Source organism: Balaenoptera physalus, assembly GCF_965194825.1.
Source record: "Balaenoptera physalus genome assembly, chromosome: X".
Classification (NCBI taxonomy): Eukaryota; Metazoa; Chordata; class Mammalia; order Artiodactyla; family Balaenopteridae; genus Balaenoptera; species Balaenoptera physalus.
In genome coordinates, this window is record NC_138903.1 from 134,244,151 (window position 1) to 134,267,697 (window position 23,547).

A 23,547-nucleotide genomic window follows, 5' to 3' on the forward strand; every position below is an offset into this window, starting at 1 on the left:
ATAAGTCACTGGACCAAACCATGCTGTGCACTGTTTTGTTGTAATACCAGATCTTTTGTATCCATAAATAATGGTCTGAGTACTTCACATCTTTAAACTTTGCCTCTGTTCAGTTTCTGGTAATCTTTTAACTAATCCTTTCAAATGTTATTTGGTGCTTGTCTATGATTTCCTTTTCAAAAATTGTATAACCATTTAGTGAGATTTTGTTTCTGTTCCCTGGAATGCAGTGTTTAATTCTATTTCAGTCACTTCTATACAATAGTTTCCTCTGTAATAGTTCTACACTGCCATTCTTTAGGATCAAGTCTAATATATTCACTTCCCTAGAAGCTGTCCATCAAAAGGCTTATTCTAAGAAATCTTGCTGTCTCCTTCGAATGCCTTCCTTTCTTTTGGAGTCCTCCTGGAAGAAATTATCAGGTGTTTTTGGGATAATAGAAGTTTTCCATTTTTTTCTTTCTATGCTACATTTCATAGCAGGGCTAGTTGTGGGCTAGGCAGCCTAGAATTAGTAATAAATTTTATTATTTAATTGCCGACTCCCGTAGTATTTCCCTAACCTACTAAAATGTTTATACTTTGACAATAATATTGTCATTAGGATGTACCCCTGTTCTGCCTCTAGAATCTGAATCCCACGAGGATTGTATGCTGCTGTTATCTTTATATTTTCATGTCTGGGAGATACAGTTTAACAGCAGATTTTTATTTTTATTTATTTGCAGATGTTCGTACACAAGCCATGTACCAGATGATGGATCAAGGCTTTGTAGGACTTATATTTTCCTGTTTCATAGAAGATAAAAATACAAAGGTATTGTGTGTGTGTGTGTGTGCACATGCGCACGCGTGTGTGTATAAACACACAGACACAGAGAATAGAGAAAAATCTTTTTGCAATTTTAATAGGGTGGCCAGGGAAGGTTTCAATGAGAAGGGTCATTGAGTCAGGACCTGAAGAAAGTGAGGGAGCAAGTCTTGTGGATTTCTTGGGGGAAGAGCGTTCCAGGCAGAGGAAATAGCCAGTGAAAAGACCCTGAGGTGAGTGTGGCATGTTTAGGGGACATCGAGGAAGTCAGTGTGGCTGCAGCACAGTGAGGCAGAACATGACTACATGTCCCGGCTTGCCTCTGTCAGTCCCAGTTCCACCCATTGTCCCAGTCTCCTATTCAGTTAGCACCTTTCCTTCTTGGAAGTGTCCTGGTTTGCATGGTAACTCATGTGGTCATCCTACAGTGAGGTCTGGAAGATAACTGGGGGTGGGGCTGGGGGGACAGGGAGGGAGGGGGTGCAGAATCCATGGTGTCCGTGAAACCAGTTAGGAAGCGACTGTAGTAATCTAGGAAAGAGATGATGGATGTTTGACCACGGTGGTAGGAGTGGAGGCCAATAACAGTAACAAGCGCTACCATTTATCACGTATTGTATGGCACTTACTCTTTAGGTGTTTTACATAAATATACTCGAACCCTGACAACAACCCGTGAGGATTATTATTATCGATTTTTATGGATAAGCAAACCGAAACTCAGAGAAGTTAACAGCTCAATCAATGGCTAGTCTTGCTATTCTCTATTTAGAGTGCTTCTGTTTGAATTTTACGTTCAGATCAAGAGGTTTTACTATGTGTCACTTCAAACAAAAAGAAAATTTAACACTGTAACTATGAATTTTGCCGATTTACCAAGTGTGTCCTCCTATTGTTTAGTACATTAGTTATATTCTCAGAATCTATGTTAATAATGAATATTCTTCATAAAATCACTCTTTTCTGAAAACGTTAAAGTTCACTATCTTGAACTTCATACTTCATTTGAAATGCTTCTGGCTTTGTCATCATAAATTTATTGTCATTATAAATAGCTGTTGCATGAGTTTGTCAGCTTCCAAAAAAGGAGTCTGAATGGTCTCATTCTTAGTTTCTTGGTTCTCATGTTTGTGAGCAATTCTCTGCTGTCACATGAGCGGATGTTTGATTGTGGCCATCTCATGTTGACTGAGTATTTGATCCTTCTTACAGAAACTGATTTATTATAGTCTGTCTTTGGAGTCTCTTCTAACCTTCCACTCCCAGAGGGGCCTTTGAGTTTTAGGTTAGAGCCCACTAAATTGCTATACCTTTTTCACTATTAATCCTCTGTGTGACCTTTCTTTTTTTCTGTTTTCTTTCTTTTTTTAGACTGGACGGGTACTCTACACTTGCTTTCAGTCCATACAGGCCCAAAAGAGCTCAGAGTAAGTATGACAGAGATATATGTATGTATTGGTGGGTTAATCTCCAGTCCAGGGAATTGATTGTTTTATTTCATTTTATTTCTCTCGTTAGTAAGACACTAAGAATTCTATAGTCTACTTACACACGTGAACATCTCTGTGAGGAATTAGAATCTCTTTAGCATCTTGGATATCGGGGATCTAGAAAGCTAGAATCATATAAGCAAGGAGTCTGTTCATTGCAGTTACATCACCACAGCCCTGTCCCACATTTCCTTTCCTGCATTATTCTAAACTGAGTTGCACTGTTACTTTCCCTTTCTCTGATGAATTGTAAAACAAAGACTGAGTGTGCGGAGTCTTATAGATTTGTATAAGCTCTTGTCTTTGTTGTGCCATAAACTTGATTTTAGAATTACAGTATCTCATTTAAATGTTTGCATAGCTTAGTTTCCTCATTTAAATTCAATTCAACCTAAATTAGCAAATACAGTAACTACTATATGCCAGGCACCATGGTAGGCACCAAGGAGGCAGAGATGAAAGCCAAGTTCATTATCTAATTGGGAGACAGAAACAAAGAATGCCTTAAATTTTTTTCTTATAATATTTGTCAATTTATTATGATAGCATTGTTTGAAATAGCAAAGAATTGGGGAAAATAACAGATGTCTGTCAGTACAGAACTGATTAAATAAATTATGATGCATCTAAATAATGGAATAATATTCAGCTATTAAAAGTATGAGGGGAATTCTCTGGCAGTCCAGTGGTTAAGACTCTGTGCTTCCACTGCAACGGGCCCAGGTTCAATCCCTGGTCGGGGAACTAAGATCCCACATGCCGCGTGGTGCGACCAAAAAAAAAAAAAGGACGCTCAGTAGTGATACATAAATATCTCCAAGATACACTGTTAAGTGAAAAAGGCAAGGTACAAGAACAGTCTGTATAGAATGCTACCATTCATATAAGGATATGGAAGAGAAATATACGCATGACACACCAGTGTACTTGCTTGGAAATACACAGAATATCTGGAAGGAAACATCAGTCACCTCAGCAGAGAGGAAGTAGGAAGGAGGTGTGGAGACTTAATTGTACCTTTACATAGCTTTGGAATGTTGAACCATACACAAGTGTTAATTTTTAAATTTTTCATCAAAGTAATAGGTGCACGTGCATAAAAATATCAGATGGCACAGAATTTATGAGAAATACTGTCACTCCTCAGGGGGAACCACTTCTTTCTCCCAATTTTGTTTTTAGTTCTTCTGTTGTTTACTTTGATATCCCTAAATAATATACTTTTGATACTCTTTCTTGATTTACTAATTTTAGATATTAATTATTCTTCTTATTATGTTATCTTGGTCTCACAAATGAGGATTTAGCTCACACTGCCCCATCTCCATTCTGCCCAATGTAGTTATATTACTACTTTTTGTTCTTCTGTTGTTACTTTTCTAATCTTAAATAAAGTTTGCCCCTTTATTTATCCTATCAACAACAGACAATAGACAATATCTCTTGGCTCCCTAGTGTTACTTGCAGTTTTACCATAAACCTTTATATTTTCACAGTTGCAAAAATCTGTGTTCTATGTTGTAATCACAATTGTGTTTTCTGTGCTTTGTGTACTAGTTGATTCTAAGAATAGAAAACAAAATGTTTATATTGTTATGATTATATAAATATTATTCCATGTACAACCAAGCACTATAAAGTAGTATACTATGATTCCATTTCCTTTCCTGTATAGCTTTTTGCTTTTTCATGGGGTTTTGAATGGCTTTTTCTCCCTTATTTCTCTGACTTTATCACCTCCCTGAGTTCCAAATTCCTAGGATCGCTCCCTAAAGCCCTCCATCTTCCTATGCTAATCAGGTCTCAGCTGATGTCCTGGGGCTTTCCTTCATTATTCTCCTGGGTTGGATCCATTGTTGTCTGGATTTCATGTCATTTTTCTTGGTTCACTCTGTCATTTTGCTGTTAAAGGCCCTCTAGTAACTTCCTAAGAAAGGTGTGCATTTGAGCTAAACCTTCTGCATCTGTGCTTGCCTGAAAATGTTTTTATTCTTCATTAATAACCCTAATGGATAAAGAATTCTAAATTGACATTTTCCCCCTCAGAACATTAAAACTGAAAAAGTGACTAGAGAGAGTGACATCAACAAAAAATGGCAGGGTAGGAAACTTCAAAAGTCCTCCACAAAAGCAGTGAATAATCTGGCAAAAACTGTCAGAATCACCTTTATTGGAACTCTAGAAACTAATCAATATTTTATAGCAACCCGGCAACTACTAAATCCAGAAAAAAAAAACACCAGAATCTCAGCATTTAAGTAAATCTCTGTCAAGTGACTAGATGGCTACTAAGCTAACAGGACAAAGACCTCAGTGGCCACATATAACAAAGAATATAGACTATAAAAAATTAGTTCAGGAAAGTCACTAAACAGACAAACAAAATCAGATAAAACAAGCAGCAACGGGCTTCCCTGGTGGTGCAGTGGTTGAGAATCTGCCTGCTAATGCAGGGGACACGAGTTCGAGCCCTGGTCTAGGAAGATCCCACATGCCGCAGAGCAGCTGGGCCCGTGAGCCACAATTACTGAGCCTGCGCTCCGCAACAAGAGAGGCCGTGATAGTGAGAGGCCCGCGCACCGCGATGAAGAGTGGCCCCTGCTTGCCACAACTAGAGAAAGCCCTCGCACAGAAACGAAGACCCAACACAGCCATAAATAAATAAATAAATAAATAAATAAATAAATTAATTAATTAATTAATTAAAAAAACAAAAACAAGCAGCAACAATAAACCCGGGGGAGGGGGTAGAATACGATTTCCATAGTTATAATATTCGAAATGTCCAGTTTTCAACAACAACAAAAAAGGCATTCACAGAAACAAATTATGGGCTGAAAGCAGGAAAAAGAAATTAATAAAAACATTCCTGGAGGAAGCCAAGATGTTGGGCTTGCTAGACAAAGACTGTCAATCAACTATTTAAAATATTCTCAAAAAGCTAAAGGAAATGATATACAAAGAACTAAAGAAAACCATGAGAATGATAGAGAATATCTAATAGAAAATATCAATAAAGAGAGAAATTATAAAAAGGAACCAAATAGGAATTCTAGAACTGAGAAGTACAATAAGGGAAGTGAAAAATTCACTAGATAGGTTCAATAGCAGGATTGAGAAGACAAAAGAAAGAATCACCAAACTTCAAGATAGGTGAATTGACATTACCCAGTCTGAGGAGCAGAAAGAAAGAAAGAATGAAGAAAAATAAAGAGCCTGAGACCTGTGGGACATCTTAAAACACTCTAAGTGTACTCATAATAGGAGTCCCAGTAGAGGATGAGATAGAGAAAGGGGCAGAAAATGTATACAAAGAAATAATGGTCAAAAACATCCCAAATTTGTGACAGGCATGACCTATATACATCCAAGAATCTCAACTCCAAGCAGGATAAACTCAAGAAGATCCACACTGAGATATAATCAGTGTCAGAAGGCAAAGACAATCTTGAATGCAATAAGAGAGAAGTGACTCATTACATACAAGGGATTCTCAGTAAGATTGAGGGGCAGGTTCTCATCAGAAACCAGGGAGGCCAAAAGGCAGCGGGCTGACATATTCAAATACTGATTTAGGAAAACAAACAAACCCAACAACAACAACAGCAGCAACAACAAGAAAACAACTACCAAGCAAGAATTCTGTATCTGGCAAAACTATCCTTTATGAATGAAAGAGATATTAAGACATTCCCAGGTAAACAAAAACTGAGAGAGTTTTGTCACTAGTAGACCTGCCCTATGAGAAATGCTACAGGGAGTCCTTCAGGCTGAAATGAAAGGACACTAGACAATAACTTAAATCCACACAAAGAAATAACACCAGAAAGGTAACTATATAGTTAAATACAAAAGTCAGTATTAATGTATTTTCAGTTTGTAACTCCCTTTTTCCGCCATGTGATTCAAAAGACAACTACATAAAGCAACAGTTACAAATCTAAGTTGATAGACACATATTGTATAAGGATGTAATTTGTAATAGTAACACAAAAGTATGGGAATAGAGCTATACAGGAACATTGTGTATTTGATTAAAACTAAGTTAGTATTAATTTGAACTAAAGTGTTAATTGTAATTTCCAGGGAAACCATTAAGAAAATAGAGATATATAGTAGAGAGAGAGAAAGGAAGGAAGGAAGCAAAACAGTGTACTAGAAAATGTCTTTCTAATACAAAAGGCGGTAAGGAAGAATTGAGGAACAAAAAATGATATAAGACATAACAATTATAAACATATATGCACCTAACAAAAGGACCCCGAAATATATCACACAAAAATTGACAGAACTGAAGGGAGAGGTAGACAGTTCAACAGTACTAGTGGGAGACTTCAGCACCCCACTTTCCTTAAAGGATAGAAAAATTAGAAAAAAAATAACGAAACAGAAGACTTGAACAACACTATAAGCAAACTATACCTAATAGACACATACAGAATTCTCCACCCAACAACAGCTGAATACACTTCCTTCCCAAGTGCACATAAAACATTCTCCAGGATAAACCACATGTTAGTTCACAAAACAGGTCTCAATAAATTTTTGAAGACTGGAATGATACAAAGCATCTTCTGCAAAAATGGAATGGAATCTGAAATCAGTTACAGAAAGAAATCTGGAAAATTCACAAATATGTGGAAATTTAAAAACACGCTCTTAAACAACCAATGTTTAAGAGAAAGAAGAAATCACAAGATAAATTAGAAAATACTTTGAGACTAATGACAATGAAAACACAACATACCAAGATTTATGGGATGCAGCAAAAGCAGTGCTCAGAGGGGAATTTATAGCTATACATGCCTACTTTAAAAAAGAAATCCCTCAAATCAGTATTTAAGGTATTTCTAACTCTACACTTTAAGGAACTAGAAAAAAATGCAAACTAAATTCAAAGCAGTTAGAAGGAAGGAAATAATAGAGTGAAGACAAACAAAATAGGGAATACAGAAACAATAGAATCAAAGAAACCAAAAGTTAGTTCTTTGAAAAGATCAACAAAATTGACATATCTTTAGCTAGACTGACAAAAAGATGAGAGAAGAACCAAATAACTAAAATCTGAATTAAAAGTAGGGACGTTACTACCAACTTTACAGAAATAAAAAATGATTATAAGGTAAAACCAAACAATTGTTAGATAACCTAAATGAAGTGGACAAATTCCTAGAAACACACAAATTGCCAAAACTGGCTCAAAAAGAAATAGAAAACCTGAACAGACCTATAAAAATTAAATAGGTTGGGGGCTTCCCTGGTGGCGCAGTGGTTGAGAATCTGCCTGCCAATGCAGGGGACACGGGTTCGAGCCCTGGTCTGGGAAGATCCCACATGCCGCGGAGCAACTGGGCCCGTGAGCCACAGCTGCTGAGCCTGCGCGTCTGGAGCCTGTGCTCCGCAACAAGAGAGGCCGTGATAGTGAGAGGCCCGCGCACCGCGATGAAGAGTGGTCCCCGCTTGCCACAACTAGAGAAAGCCCTAGCGCGGAAACAAAGACCCAACATAGCAATCAATCAATCAATCAATCAATAAATAAATCTTTAAAAAAAAATTAAATAGGTTGAATCAGTATTCAAAAACACCTCAACAAAGAAAACTCCAAGACCAGATGACTACACTGGTTAATTCTGCCACACATTTAAAGAAGGATTAACACTAATCCTCAAACTCTCCAAAAATAGAAGAGAATGGAGCACTTCTAACTCATCTTTGAGGCCAGTATTACCCTGATACCAAAGCCAGACAAAGATATCACCAAAAAAAAAAAAATTACAAAGTGATATTCACTATGAATACAGATGCAAAACTCCTCAACAAAATCCTACCATACTGAATCCAATAGCACATTAAAAGGATTATACACTATGATCAAGTGGGATTTATCCCTGGCATAGAAGTGAGGTTCAACATAAGAAAATCAATTGATTAATACTCCACATTAATAGAATGAAGGAAAAAACCCACGACTGATGCACAAAAAGCAAAATTTCAACATCCTTTCATAATAAAAACACTCAGAAAACTAGGAATCTAGGGAACATTCCTCAACATTTTTGGGCTTTTATGAAAACCCACAGCTAACGTTTTACTCAATGGTGAAAAGTTTTCTCCCATAAGATGAGGAACAAGACAAGGATGCCCACTTTCACCACTGTTATTTAATATTTTACTGGTAGTTCTAGCCAAAACAATTAGGCAGAAAAAGAAATAAAAGGCATCCAAATTGGAAAGTAAGAAGTAAAACTATGTATTTGCAGATCATGTGGTCCTATATATAGACAATCTGAAAGAAACCCCCCAAAGCTACCAGAGTTGATAAATGAGTTCAGCAAGGTTTCAGTGTTCAAAATCAGTGCACAAAATCAGTGTGTATTTCTACACACCAGCAATGAACAATGTAAAAAATAAAATTTAAAAATCCAATTATGACAGCATACAAAATAATAAAATACCTAGGAAAAAATTTAACCAAGAATGGGAAAGACTTGTAAAGTTAAAACTAGAATACATTGGTGACAGAAAAAACACCTAAATAAGTCAAAAGATATCCCTTGTTCATGGATTGGAAGACCCAATATTGTTAAGATGACAGTACTTCCCAAAGAGTCAATAAAATCTGTATTAAAATTCCAATGGCCCTTTTTACAAAAATGGAAAAGATGATCCTAAAATTCATAAGGAATTGCAAGGTGCCCTGAATAGTGAAAATAATATCAAGAAAGAAGAATAAAGTTGGAGGAATCATACTTCCAGATTTCAGAACTTACTACAAACCTTCACTAACCAAAACTTTGTGGACCTGGCATAAGCAGAGACACAGAGACCAATGGAATAAAATTGAGAGTCCACAAATAAACCTGCATATCTATGGCCAACTGATTTTCAACAAGGGTGCTGATGTCATTCAATGAGGAAAGAAGAGTCTGTTCAACAAGTGGTGCTGAGACAACTGGTTATCCACATGCACTATATATAAAAATTAACTCAAAATAGATCAATGACCTAAATAGAAGAGCTAAAACTATAAAATGCTTATAAGAAAACATAGGGGTAAATCTTCATGATGTTGGATTTGGTAATGGAATCTTAGATATTGACACCAAAAGCATGAATAACAAAAGAAAACAGATAAATTGGATTTCATAAAAACTAAAATCTTTTGGGCTTCCCTGGGGGCTCAGTGGTTAAGAATTCGCCTGCTAATGTGGGGACACGGATTCGAGCCCTGGTCCAGGAAGATCCCACATGCTGCGGAGCAACTAAGCCCATGAGCCACAACCACTGAGCCTGTGCTCTAGAGCCTGCGAGCCACAACTACTGAGCCCACGAGCCACAGCTACTGAAGCCCATGTGCCTAGAGCTCATGCTCTGCCACAAGAGAAGCCACCGCAATGAGAAGCCCGCACACCACAAGGAAGAGTAGCCCCCGCTCGCTGCAACTAGAGAAAGCCCGTGCACAGCAACAAAGACCCAACACAGCCAAAAATATATAAATTTATTTAAAAAAACCATTAAAATCTTTTCTGCATCAAAAGACATTATCAAGAAAGTGCAAGGACAACCTACAGAATAGGAGAAAATATGTGCAAATCTTAATATCTGAATGGGTCTAGTATCCAGAATATATAAGGATCTCTTGCAGCTCAGCAACTAAATGACAACTCAATTTAAAAATGGGCACAGGACTTGAATAGACATTTCTCCAAAGAAGATGTACAAAAGGCCAACAAGCACACGAAAAGATGCTCAACATCATTAGTCATTTGGAAAATGCAAATCAAAACTATAACGAGATACCATCTTATATTCACTGAGTTGACCATAATTTTAAAAATGGAGAATAACAAGTGTTGACAAAGATGTGGAGAAATTGGAACCTACAGACATTGTTGGTGGGGAATGTAAAATGGTGAGGCTGCTGTGGAAAACAGTTTTTGGGGGGGAGGTTCTTCATATGAGAATTCATATGACCTAGCAACTCTATTCCTAGGTATATACCAAAAAGAATTGAAAACAGGTACTCAAACACTTGTACATGAATATTCATAGCAGCACTGTTCACAGTAGCCAAGAGTTGGAAACAACCCAAATGTCCATTAACTGATGAATGGATAAACAAAATTTAGTATATCCATTGAAACGGACTATCACTCATAAAAAACGAATGAGGTACTGAAACATACTACAATGTGGAGGAATTTTGAAAACATTATGCTAAGTAAAAGAAGCCAAACAAAACAACAGGTCACATAGTGTATGATTTCATTTATATGAAGTATCCAGAATAGAGACAGAAAGCAGATTGGTGGTTGGCATGGTTTGGCCGGAGGGAAGGATGGGGAGCAGCTGCTTTAATTGATACGGGGTTTAACTTTGGGGTGATGAAAGTGTTTTAGAACTAGATAGGGGTTGTGGTCCTACAACATTGTAAATGTACTAAATTCTACTGAATTGTTCCCTAGTTAAAATGGTTAATTTTATTTTATGTGAATTTCACCTCAATTTTAAAAAATGTGCAAAAGACTTGAGTAGACATTTCTCCAAGGAAGATATACAAATGGCCAATAAACACAAAAACAGCTGCCCAACATCAGTAGTCTTTAGGGAAATGCAAATAAAAACCGTAATGAGATACTGTTTCTCACCAACTAGGATGGCTATAATTTTTTTTTAAAGAAAAATAATGTGTTGCTGAGGATGTGGAGAAAAGGAACCTTGACCCATTGTAGGGGGGAATCTAGAATTGTTCAGATGCTGTGAAAAAGTTTGGTGATTCCTCAAAAATGTATACATTGAATTACCATATGACCTAGCAATTCCACTCCTAGGTATGTAGCAGAGACAGTTGAAAACAGGTGTTCAAACAAAAACGTGTACTTGAATATTCATAGCAGCATTGTCCATAAATAGACAAAGAGCAGAACCAACCCAAATGTCCATCAGCTGATAAGTGGATAAACAAGATGTAGTGTATGTAGCCATACAATGGAATTTTCTGTCATAAAGGGAAATGAAGTACTGATAAATGCTGTAATCCTGAATACATGCTAAGTGAAAGAAGCCTGATGCAAAAGGCCACATGTGGTATGAAATGTCCAGGATAGGCAAGTCTGTAGAGACAAAAATTAGAGGAGAGAGGTAAACTGGGAGTATATTAGTTTGCTAGGGCTGCCATAAAAAATACCACCGAGTGGCTTAAACAACAGAAATTTATCTTCTCACAGTTCTGGATGCAGTAAGTCCAAGATCAAGGTGCCGGCAGATTTGGTTTCTTCTGAGACCTCTTCCTGGCTTGCAGATGGCTGCCTTCTCACTGTGCCCTCACGTGGACTTTCCTCTGTACATGTGCATCCCTGGGGTCATTTTGCATGTCCAAATTTCTCCTTCTTCTAAGGGCACCAGTCAAATTGGATTTGCATCCAACCTTAACAGCCTCATTTTACTTTAACCACCTCTTCAAAGGCCCTGTCTCCAAATACAGTCACATTCTGAGGTACTGGGGCTTAGGGTTTCAACATATGAATTTGGGGGGGACACAATTCAGACCGTAACAGGGAGTGACTGCTTAATAGGTATGGGCTTTCTTTTGGGGGTGACGAAAATATTACAGTATTAGGTAACAGTAATGGTTGCACAACATTGTGAATGTACAAGTCCCTGAATCACACACTTTAAAATGGTTAAAGTGGTGAATTTTACGTTCTCTGAATTCTACCTCAAAAAGAAGTCCTTAGAAGTAGAGCTTGGTGCTGAAAAGTCCCCTCTCCCCACTTCTAACTTTGTGCTGGAAGTCTTAGTTCAATAAAGCAAGAAATAAAAGACATATAGACTGGAAAAAAATTAATCCCCATTTGCATAAGACATGGTTATCTGCACAGAAAATCCCAAGGAATCTATAAAGAAATTCCTAGAACTATATAAGTGAGTTAAGTGATGTCACAGGATGCAATGTCAACACACAAAAGCAATATTTCTTGCTTGTAGATTTTTTGATGATGGCCATTCTGACCCGTGTGAGATGATACCTTATTGTAGTATTGATTTGCATTTCTCTAATGATTAGTGATGTTGAGCGTCCTTTCATGTGTTTGTTGGCAAGCTGTATATCTTCTTTGGAGAAATGTCTATTTGGGTCTTCTGCCCATTTTTGGATTGGGTTGTTTGTTTTTTTGATACTGAGCTGCATGAGCTGCTTGTAAATTTTGGAGATTAATCCTTTGTCAGTTGCTTCGCTTGCAAATATTTTCTCCCATTCTGAGGGTTGTCTTTTTGTCTTGTTTATGGTTTCTTTTGCTGTGCAAAAGCTTTTAAGTTTCATTAGGTCCCATTTGTTTATTTTTGTTTTTATTTCCATTTCTCTAGGAGGTGGGTCAAAAAGAATCTTGCTGTGATTTATGTCATAGAGTGTTCTGCCTATGTTTTTTTCTGCTAAGAGTTTGATAGTGTCTGGCCTTACATTTAGGTCTTTAATCCATTTTTAGTTTATTTTTGTGTATGGTGTTAGGGAGTGCTCTAATTTCATTCTTTTACATGTATCTGTCCAGTTTTCCCAGCACCACTTATGGAAGAGGCTGTCTTTTCTCCACTGTATATTCTTGCCTCCTTTATCAAAGATAAGGTGACCATATGTGCATGGGTTTATCTCTGGGCTTTCTATCCTGTTCCATTGATCTATATTTCTGTCTTTGTGCCAGTACCATACTGTCTTGATGGAGAACAGTATGGAGGTTCCTTAAAAAACTAAAAATAGAATTACCATACGACCCAGCAATCCTACTACTGGGCATATACCCTGAGAAAACCATAATTCAAAAAGAGTCATGTACCACAAGGTTCATTGCAGCTCTATTCACAATAGCCGGGACATGGAAGCAACCTAAGTGTCCATCGACAGATGAATGGATAAAGAAGATGTGGCACATATATATGATGGAATATTACTCAGCCATAAAAAGAAACGAAATTGAGTTATTTGTAGTGAGGTGGATGGACCTAGAGTCTGTCATACAGAGTGAAGTAAGTCAGAAAAAAAAACAAATACCGTATGCTAACACATATATATGCAATCTAAAAAGCAAAAAAAAGGTTCTGAAGAACCTAGGGGCAGGACAGGAATAAAGATGCAGATGTAGAGAATGGACTTGAGGACATGGGGAGAGGGAAGGGTAAGCTGGGACAAAGTGAGAGAGTGGCATGGACTTATATATACTACCAAATGTAAAATAGATAGCTAGTGGGAAGCAGCCGCATAGCACAGGGAGATCAGCTCGGTCCTTTGTGACCACGTACAGGGGTGGGATAGGGAAGTTGGGAGGGAAATGCAAGAGGGAGGGGATATGGGGATATATGTATATGTATAACTGATTCACTTTGTTATACAGCAGAAACTAACACAACATTGTAAAGCAATTATACTCCAATAAACATGTTTAAAAAAAGCAATATTTCTATATGCCAGCAATAGAAAATTGGAAACAAAATTTTAACACAGTACTACAAAAAATGAAACAGGTGTAAATTTATCAAAATCTATCAAATATATATGCTGAAAACCACAGAACATTGATGAAAGAAATCAAAGAAAACCTAATTAAATGGAAAGACATACCATGTTTATGGATTGGAAGACTCAACATAGTAAAAATTTCAGTTCTCCTCAAATTAATCTATGGGTTTAGAGCAACAGCAGTCAAAATTTCAGCAAGACTTTTTTGTAGATACAGCCAAACTGATTCTAAAATTTATATGAAAAGGCAAAGGAACTTGAATACCTTAAACAATTTTGAAAAGGAAGAATAAAATTTGGAGGAATAGTCTAACAGTTAGACTACCATATACAAAATAAACGTCAATCTAAACATCATACCAAAAAAAATTAAAAGGTCCAAATAGAAATAGGAGTGTGAAAGTTTTAGAGGAAAAGGTAGAAAATCTGTATGATATTGGGCTTGCCAACAAGTTCTTATTCTTGGAACCAAAAGCATTTTTCCAGTAACTTATTTACAAGACACAAATAGAGTCACAGACATAGAAAACAAACATGGTTACCAGGGGGGAAAGGGGGATGGGAGGGATAAATTGGGAGATTGGGATTGACATATACAGACTAATATATATATATAAAATAGATAACTAATAAGGACCTACTGTATAGCACAGGGACCTCTACTCAATAGTCTGTAATGACCTATATGGGAAAAGAATCTAAAAAAGAATGGATATATGTATGTGTATAACTGACTCACTTTATTGTACAGCAGAAACTAATACAACATTGTAAATCAACTATACTCCAATAAAAATTTTAAAAAGCATTTTCCATAAAAGACATTTGATGAACAAGACTTCATCAAAATTAAAAACTTTACTGAGTGAAAGAAACTTAAGAAAATGAAAAGACTAGCTACAGTGTGAGTGAAAATATTTCAAATCACGTCTGACAATAGACTTGTATCTATAATATACAAAGAACTCTCAAAACTCAACAATAAAAAAAGTATACAACCCAGTTAAAAAATGGGCAAAAGACATGAGCAGATGCTTCACCAACAAGTATGTAAGAATGGCAAATAAGCACATAAAAAGATGCTGAATATCACTAGCTACTAGGGAAGTGAAAATTGAAACTGCAGTGAGATACCCCTGCAAACCTATTAGAGTCACTAAAATAAAGCATACTAACAGTACCAAATGCTGGCAGGGATGAAGACTGGAACTCTCATGATGCTGGTGGAAATGCACAATGGTACAGTCACTTTAGAAAATTATTTGACAGTTTTGTATAAAGTTAAACATACACTTAATATGTGATCCAGCAGTCTTACTCCATAGAGAATTGAACACAAATTTCACACTAACCCTGTTTGTATATGTGTATATATATATATATATATATATATATATATATATATATATATATATGTATATATATGTATGTATGTGTATATATATATATATATATATACACACACACACATATATATATTCATAATTGCCACAAAGTGGAAACAACCCAGATTCCTTCAATAAGTGAATTGATTACCAAACTCTAAGACAGCCATACATTGGAGAACTACTCAGCAATAAAAAGGAATGAACTTTTGATTTCAGAGTCTGAGTGAAAGAAGTCAGTCTCAAAAGGCTATATGTTGTATGACTGCATTTATATGATAGTCTCAGAAAGACAAAATTATAGGAATAGAGATCAGGTCAGTGGTTGCTAGGGCTTATGGATGAGGGGAAGGGTGTGAGTATAAAGGGACAGCATGAGGGAGATTTTTAGGGTGGGTGATGGAAAATTATGTATCCTCATTAAAGTAGTTACAGGAATCTGTACATGTAAAATCCATTGAACTGTACTCCATAAGTCAGTTTGTATGACAAAAGTAAAAAAAAAAATTAAGTTATAAGTCATTAGTACATGACCTCTGTAACAAATAATTTGAGAATCTAAAGGAAATGGTTGATTTCTTAGGAAGATATGTCAAAATTAAGAAATAGAAAACTTATTCAGTGCAATTATCAAAGCAGAGACTGAAAATGGTGATTAAGGATCTATGATTTTAAAAGATAGTGAGTTTACATGGCTTTACAGCTGAATTCTAACCTTTGAAGGATGGGTGGTTCTAATTCAATTTATACATTTTTCCAGACCATACAAAAAGGTTAAAAGCTCCTCAATTTTTTAAATAGCTAAAATAATTTTAACACCAAAACCTGGATAGAGATAGCAAAGAATAAGAAAACTATTGACCAATCTCACCTATAGAGACAAAAATTTAAAATATCAACAAATCAAATATAACTGTATTAGAGGATAATATACAATGAACAAGTTCAGTTTAATCCAGAAATATAAAGTTCATTCAGCTTCAGGAAGTTTAAATGTAATTCAGAATGTAATATAATTCTTTACATCAACAAATTGAAGGAGAAAAACCTGGGAAGACATCTGATAAAAGTCATGCTAGTGGAAACTGTCAGGTACTTGATGTGCATCCTCTCATTTAATTTTCCTAACAACCCTTTTACTAATGTGGAAGCGAGCTCAGAGGTTAAGAGGCTTGCTCGAAGTCACAGAGTTGGTGTACAGGGCCATTTTCAATGTCAAACATTAATTTTTACCAATCTGACAGATGAACAACAGTATGCCAGCCAGTAAAGTGGTTTTAGTGAGGGTGCCCATCTCCTCATGTTTGTCAGTCCTGAATTGCCCATTCATATTCTTTGCTTTATTTTCTATAGAGTTATTTGTCTTTTTTTCCTGCTGATTTGCATAATTTCTTTGTATGTTCTGGAAATTTCATCTTTTGTCTGGTATGTTGCAAATATTTAGTCCCAGGCTGACTTAGTTTATTGTGTCATATGTCAGACAAAAGCTTTAAAACAATGAATCAATGTTATCTTTCATTTTATGCCTTTGTCTTTCTTCTTTCAAAGACCTTTCTTTTCCTCAAGACCATAAGTAATAGTTTTATGTACTTTCTTCTTTTATAATTTTGGTTTTTGCATTTAGAACCTTAGGTCATCTGGAACTTATGATGTTAACTCCTTGCAGTTGGAGTTTAACTTCATTTTATCCCAACTGGATCACTAGTTGTCCCTGCACCACTTTTTGAGCAGTTGCCTGCACACCCATTGGTTTGAAAGGCCACTTTGATCATATATTAAGTTTCTTTATATATACATGAGCCCATTTCTGGTTTCTCCTTCATTCCCTTGATCTGTTTGTTCCTTTGCCAATACCATACTTTAGTTACTAGGGCTTTTTAGCATGGAAACAGAAAGGCAGTGTGTACAGAGCCTGAGAGCATGGGGCCTTGAGCCAGATAGCCTGGTTTGAGTCCTGAGACTACCTTTAACTAGGTATGTGACTTTGGGCAAATGACTCAAGCTCTCTCTACGTCAGTTTCCTTATATGTAAAATGGAGATATTAATTCACTGCTCATCTCTTAGAGTTATTGTGAGGGTAAGATGAATTAATGGAAATAAAGCACTTAGGATAATGTATGGCAAATGGGAAGACTCAGTAAATGCAACCTATTCCAGGATTTGGACTTGGTAGGGCACTTACTCTCCACACAGGCCATTCTACTTCCTCAAAAGTATCTCGTAGTCAGCAATTGTGTATTAGGATTGCTTTGAATTTATAGACTAATTTAGGGAGGAACTTACACCTGTACAGCATTGGGTCTTTTCCATCCATGAACTTGGTGTATGTCCCTCCCTTCATTCATGTCGTTTTATCTTTTTCAGAAATATATTGACATTTTCTTCACAATAAAAACTGGCATATTGCCACATCCACTCTGTTCAATCAGCAGGTTCAGCTAGATGGTTCACACTCACAAAACCCAAATAGGCCATCCTGGCACCCGTATATATTCAACTTTGCAGACTGCAGAATAAGAAACCCAGCCTGCCAGCAGGCCGGCATCAGCAAGCATTCTCAGCTGTCTAGGGCTCGTTTCTGCCCCCATTAACAGCTCAGGTGTGAAGAAATGAGAGCATATGGGGGGGGTGATGGGGGAGAACAGGAGCCACTATGGCTTAGAAGCCCCATGTCCCAAATTAGGGACCACTCTGTCTTTGTTCCCTGTGTGTAGCCTCGGTCCCAGCCAGGGTCAGGGCCCAGGAACGATAGGCCCACTGCACTCAGGGACCCTGAGCTGTGACTCCCAGCAGGTGTTGATGTGCAGTCGCAGCCCTCCCAGACCAGGCGCAGGATACCTCCCGGGACAGCTGCCGGAAGCAGGCCCGCCCATCCCACAGCTGGCCATCCTCCTTCATCAGGTTTCCAGGGCAACCAAACTAGAAAGTGAATCCGAGGTCAGTGCCTCACCTCGAGGGAGAAAGGGGTTTGGTAATCCTACTTTCAGAGGTACTATTTCCAGAAGGAGGACAGAATACATGGCAGCAAAACCAACAGATGTTTACTATAGTATTTCTCATTAGATTCATAGTTTTTGTTCTTCTGTTCATAGTGCTGAACACTCTTAATAGTAATAGTAGAGTCAGTGGGTTATGTTGGTTTTTTCTAAGTAGATGATCATATCATCTGCAAATAATGACAGGTTTGACTCTTTGCAATATTTGTGTGTGTGTGTATCCTTTTTTTCAGGAGCATTCTTATTTCATTGGTATGGACCTATAAAAGTTGAATAGCAGAGTTGGGTGGCAAATATCATTCTTTCTGACTCTAATGGGAATACTTTTGTCCATCATTAATATGAGTGTGTTATGATTTTGTGGTAGACACCCTCTATTCCTTTATTAAGTTAAGGAAGTTTCTTTCTAATTCTAGTTTACTGAGAATTTTTAATCATGAATGTCTCAAGTTTTATCAAATGCCTGTTTGTCATTTCCTGAGATGACAATGTGGTTGTTTCATTGTTTTAAAAGTTTCCAACATTGAAAGCTTTTAAAACAGTGAACTGATGTTTCATTCCTCAGATAAACCCTACTTTGCCATGATGTATTATTGTTCTTTTAATACAAAGTAGATTCTAGTTGCTAATATTTGGCTTAAGATTGTTACATCTATGTTCATAAGTGAGATTAGTCTAAAGTGTTCTTCTTGTCTTGGGCTCCTCTTGTCTAGTTTTGGTATCAGGATTATTTTATTAAGTTATAAAATGAGTTGGATTTTTTTCTCTTTTTTGGAAAGACAATATAGCATAATAATTAAGAACATGGCTCTGTAGCCAGATGCTTTGGTTGGAATCCTGATTTGCCACTATCTTGATGTCTAGCACAATAGGTTACTTTCACCTATTTTTGAACCATATATAAATGGAGCCATACAGTATGTACTCTTTTGGGTCTAGTTTTTTTCAATCAGTATTATGTTTGTGAGGTTCATCCGTGTGGTTACATGAAGCAATAGTTTAGAAATTCTCATTGCTGTATAGTGTTCCATTGTCTGAATATACCACAGTTTGTTTATTCATTCTACTATTAAGAGATAATTTCAGTTTTTAAAAGTCTTTTACAAATTGCGCTGCTATGAATATTCTTGTTGTTGTGAACATATGTACATTTGTTGGATACATACGTGGGAGTGGAATACATATGTATATATGTTCAGCTTTAATAGATAATGCCAACAATTTTCCTAAAATGTCTTTACTGCCTCTAACTCCACATCCTTGCCAATACTTAATAATGTCTGTCTTGTTCATTTTTGCCATTCTGGCAAGTGTGTAGTAGTATTGCATTGTGGCTTTAATTTCCATTTTGTTGGCCACTAATAAAGTTGAAAACCTTTTCATATTTTTTTTTAGTTCTAGCATTTTATTATTATATGAATAGCATCCGTATTATACATGGATATAGTCCTTGGATTAAACCCTATGTTCATAGCCCGAAAATTAAAGTCAAATAATCAGGATGTTTTTATTTAGGTCCATAACATGTGCATAACAATTTATTAGGTTGTATTAGTTAAAATTACATTCGGTTGAGAACCAAGCAAAAACTCTAAAAATAATGCCTTCAGCAAAGTTAAAGTTTAATTCTCCATCATGGAAAAAAAGTAAACGGGTAGACAGTAAATGGCTGTTATTAGGGAAATAGGTATCTTATATCTTATTGCTCCATTTACAGGGTCTCCAAATAGTCCAAGATAGATGTTAAAATTTCAGACATACAGTGATATTCTAAACAGCAAATGGAAAGAAGTTAAAAAAACCCAAAACCTTCCTTTTAAGGAATCTCCCTGGTTGTACATATAACCTTTTCATAAATGTCTTATTGGCTAGCAATTATATGGTAACAACTAGCTGCAAGAGATACTAAGAAATATTTTAGCTTACAGGAACGTACTAGCTAAAAATTAGCTTCTGTTTACTAAGAAAGATACTTAAAGGATATTGAGAGCAGTATCTTTCATACAGGAAGTGGTAGAGAGAACTCAAAGAAGTAAAAGCCGCAGTCCGTATTCATAAGAGAATCTCAAATGTATTGAGTAGTAAAGACTGTAATGCAAGATTCAACCAGAAAGTACAAAGAATAAACATTGTGGTAGGAAATTTAAGGGACCTAGGAATTCATGAAAGGGGCAGCCTGGACAGAAACAGAAAATATAACATAGGCACAGAATAAACATTAATTGAATGAATGAATAGATAATTGAAAGAGTAAATGAGCATTTGGCTAATTTTTTTTTTTCAGTTGAGAACAGCTGAAAGTCACACAATACTGTGAGGGAGTTACTTTAACATTTAATTTCTTATAATGACGGGTTATACTTTGGGGGATTAGTGCAATAACATACATATAATCAATTATACACCTTGTATTAATAAACATTCTTTTTGAAGTTTGTACTCCTGTCTTTTTCAAAAGGGATAAAAGTGGAATGTTTCCAGTATCTTACGGATGTTGCGAGGCATTAGATAATTAAAAAATATTCCAATTGCGCAAAATCCTCCCTTCCCTAAATGCAACAACATTTCCAAAGCTTATAGGTGTTGTGTATTTACAGATAAGGCCAACCTCCCACCATGCAGAAAGATAATAATGAAAAATAACTTTAAAAACAATACCCATTCATCTTTGTGATATATCCAGGAGGGAAGTAACTACTGGCATAAACTATAAATTACATGAAGGGCGACATATGCAAGATCGACTAGGAGGAAAAGTCCAGGACCAGATGGCTGCATGGATGAATTCTACGACTCAGAGAAAAATTAATACCAATCCTTCTTAGGCCCTTCCAAAACACAGAAGAGGGAACACTTCCAAACTCATTTTATGAGGCCAGCATCACTCTGATATGAAAGCCTGACGAAGATACCACAAGAAAAGAATACTACAGGCCAATATCCCTAATGAACAGAAATGCAAAAATCTTTAATAAAATACTAGCAAACTGAATTCAACAGCACATTGAAAGGATTATACACCATGAACAATTGGGATTTATCCCTGGGATATAAGGATGTTTCAACATATGCAAATCAATCGATATGATACACCACATTAATAGAATGAAAGATAAAAACCACATGATCATCTCAGTTGATGCAGAAAAAGCACTGTAAAAACTCTCAACAAAATAGGTATAGGAGGAACTTACCTCAATGCAATAAAGGCCATATATGAAAAGTCCACGCTAACATCATAATCAGTGGGGGGAAAAATGAAAGCTTTCCCTCCAAGATCCAGTACAAGGCAAAGATACCCACTCTTTCCACTTCTATTCAACATAATACTGGAAGTCTTAGCCAGAGCAGTTAGTCAAGTAAAAGAAATAAAAGGCATCCAAATCAGAAGTAAATTTATCTCTGCTTGCAGATGACATGATAATATGTGCAGATAACCCTAAAGACTCAACAAAAAAGCTGTTAGAACTAATAAATTCAGTGAAGTTGAAGAATACAAAATCAACGTACAAAAATTAGTCTTGTTTCTATACACAAACAATGAACTATCCAAAAAGGAAATTAAGAAAGCAATCCTGTTCACAATAGCAACAAAAATAATAAAATACTTATGAATAAACTAAAGTCAAAGACATATATACCCACTGAAAATTATAAAAACATTCATGAATGAAATTAAAGAGGACACAGATAAATGGAAAGACATCTTGTGTTCACGGATTACAAGAATTAATATTGTTAAAATGTCCATTCTACCTAAAGTGATCTAAAGAGTCAATGCATTCCCTATCAAAATGTCAATGGCATTATTTTTTACAGAAATAAGAAAAACTCCTAAAATTCATATGGGATCACAAAAGACCCCAAATAGCCAAAGCAATCCTGAGGAAGAAGAATGAAGATGGAGGCATCACATTTCCTGATTTCAAATGATATTACAAAGCTACAGTATTCAAAACATCATGGTATTGGCACAAAAAACAGACACATAGATCAATGGAACAGAATAGAGAACCCAGAAATGAACCCATACACCTATGGTCAACTGATCTTCAACAAGACTGCCAAGAATACACAATAAAACCAAGAAATGATTTTGGGGAGACTTTGTATCCACTTCAAGAAAAATGAAATTGGACCCTTTACTCACACCGTATACAAAAAGTCAACTCAAAATGGATTAAAGACTTAAATGTAAGATCTAAAACCATAAAACTCCTAGAAGACAACATAGGGAAAAAGCTTTTTGGCACTGGTTTTGGCAATGAATTTTTATTTGATATGGCAAGAAAAGCAAAAATAGACAAGTGGGATTGCATCAAACTAAAAAGCTCTGGGACTTCCCTTGTGGCACAGTGGTTAAGAATCCGCCTGCCAATTCAGGGGACACGGGTTCGAGCCCTGGTCTGGGAAGATCCCACATGCCGTGGAGCAACTAGGCCCGTGCACCACAACTACTGAGCCTGCGCTCTGGAGCCCATGTGCCACAACTACTGAAGCCCGCGCACCTAGAGCCTGTACTCTGCAACAAGAGAAGCCACCGCAATAAGAAGCCCATGCTCCGCAACGAAGAGTAGCCCCTGCTCGCTGCAACTAGCGAAAGCCTGTGTGCAGCAAGGAAGACCCAACACAGCCAAAAATAAATAAAAAATAAAAAAATAAAAAGCTTCTGCACAGCAAAGGAAACATCAACAGAGTAAAAAGGCAGCCTATGGAATGGGAGAAAATATTTGCAAACTGTGTATCTGATAAGGAGTGAATATCTAAAATATACAAGGAACTCAGTAACAAAAAACCCAAATAACTCTATTAAGAAGTGGACAAAGGAACTGAATAGACATTTCTCAAAAAAAAAACATACAAATGGCCAACAGGTATATGAAAAGGTACTCAACATCATCAGTCATCAGGGATGTGTGCAAACACACACAAACACGCACAAACATACACACACAATGGAATATTCAGCCCCCAAAAGAAGGAAATCCTACCATTTGCAACAACATGGGTCAACCTGGAGTGAAATAAGCCAGTCACAGAAGGATAAATACTGCATGATTCCACTTATATGAGGAATCTAAAATAGTCAAACACATAGAACCAGAAAGTAGAATGGTGGTTGCCAGGGGCTGAGGGGAGGGAGAAATGGGGAGATGATGGTTAAAGTTTCAGTTATTCAGGATGAGTAAGTTCTAGACATCTAATATACAACAGTGTGACTGTAGTTAACAATACTGTATTGTGTACTTGAAATTTGCTAAGAGGGTAAATCTTAAGTGTTCTCACCACCGTGCCCCTCCCCACCAAAAATGGTAACTATGTGAGGGGATGGATATATTAGTTTGATTGTGGTGA

The 23,547-nt window shown here is 36.5% G+C and overlaps 1 protein-coding gene and 1 long non-coding RNA gene across 6 annotated transcripts in view; both read left to right on the forward strand.

The window, feature by feature from the left end:
* BRCC3 (BRCA1/BRCA2-containing complex subunit 3) overlaps positions 1-23,547 on the forward strand; it is a 70,613-nt gene that overhangs the window by 15,103 nt on the left and 31,963 nt on the right. For all 5 annotated transcript variants that reach the window (XM_082447884.1, XM_082447885.1, XM_082447886.1 and 2 more), the window contains 2 exons: positions 729-817; positions 2,183-2,238. In XM_082447884.1, coding sequence (XP_082304010.1) covers positions 729-817; positions 2,183-2,238 — 145 coding nt within the window. The remainder of the gene's footprint in view (positions 1-728; positions 818-2,182; positions 2,239-23,547) is intronic.
* Positions 2,246-21,874, forward strand: LOC309653309. Its single transcript, XR_014259074.1, has 2 exons — positions 2,246-7,545; positions 7,864-21,874. It is a non-coding gene; the product is annotated as an uncharacterized lncRNA (long non-coding RNA).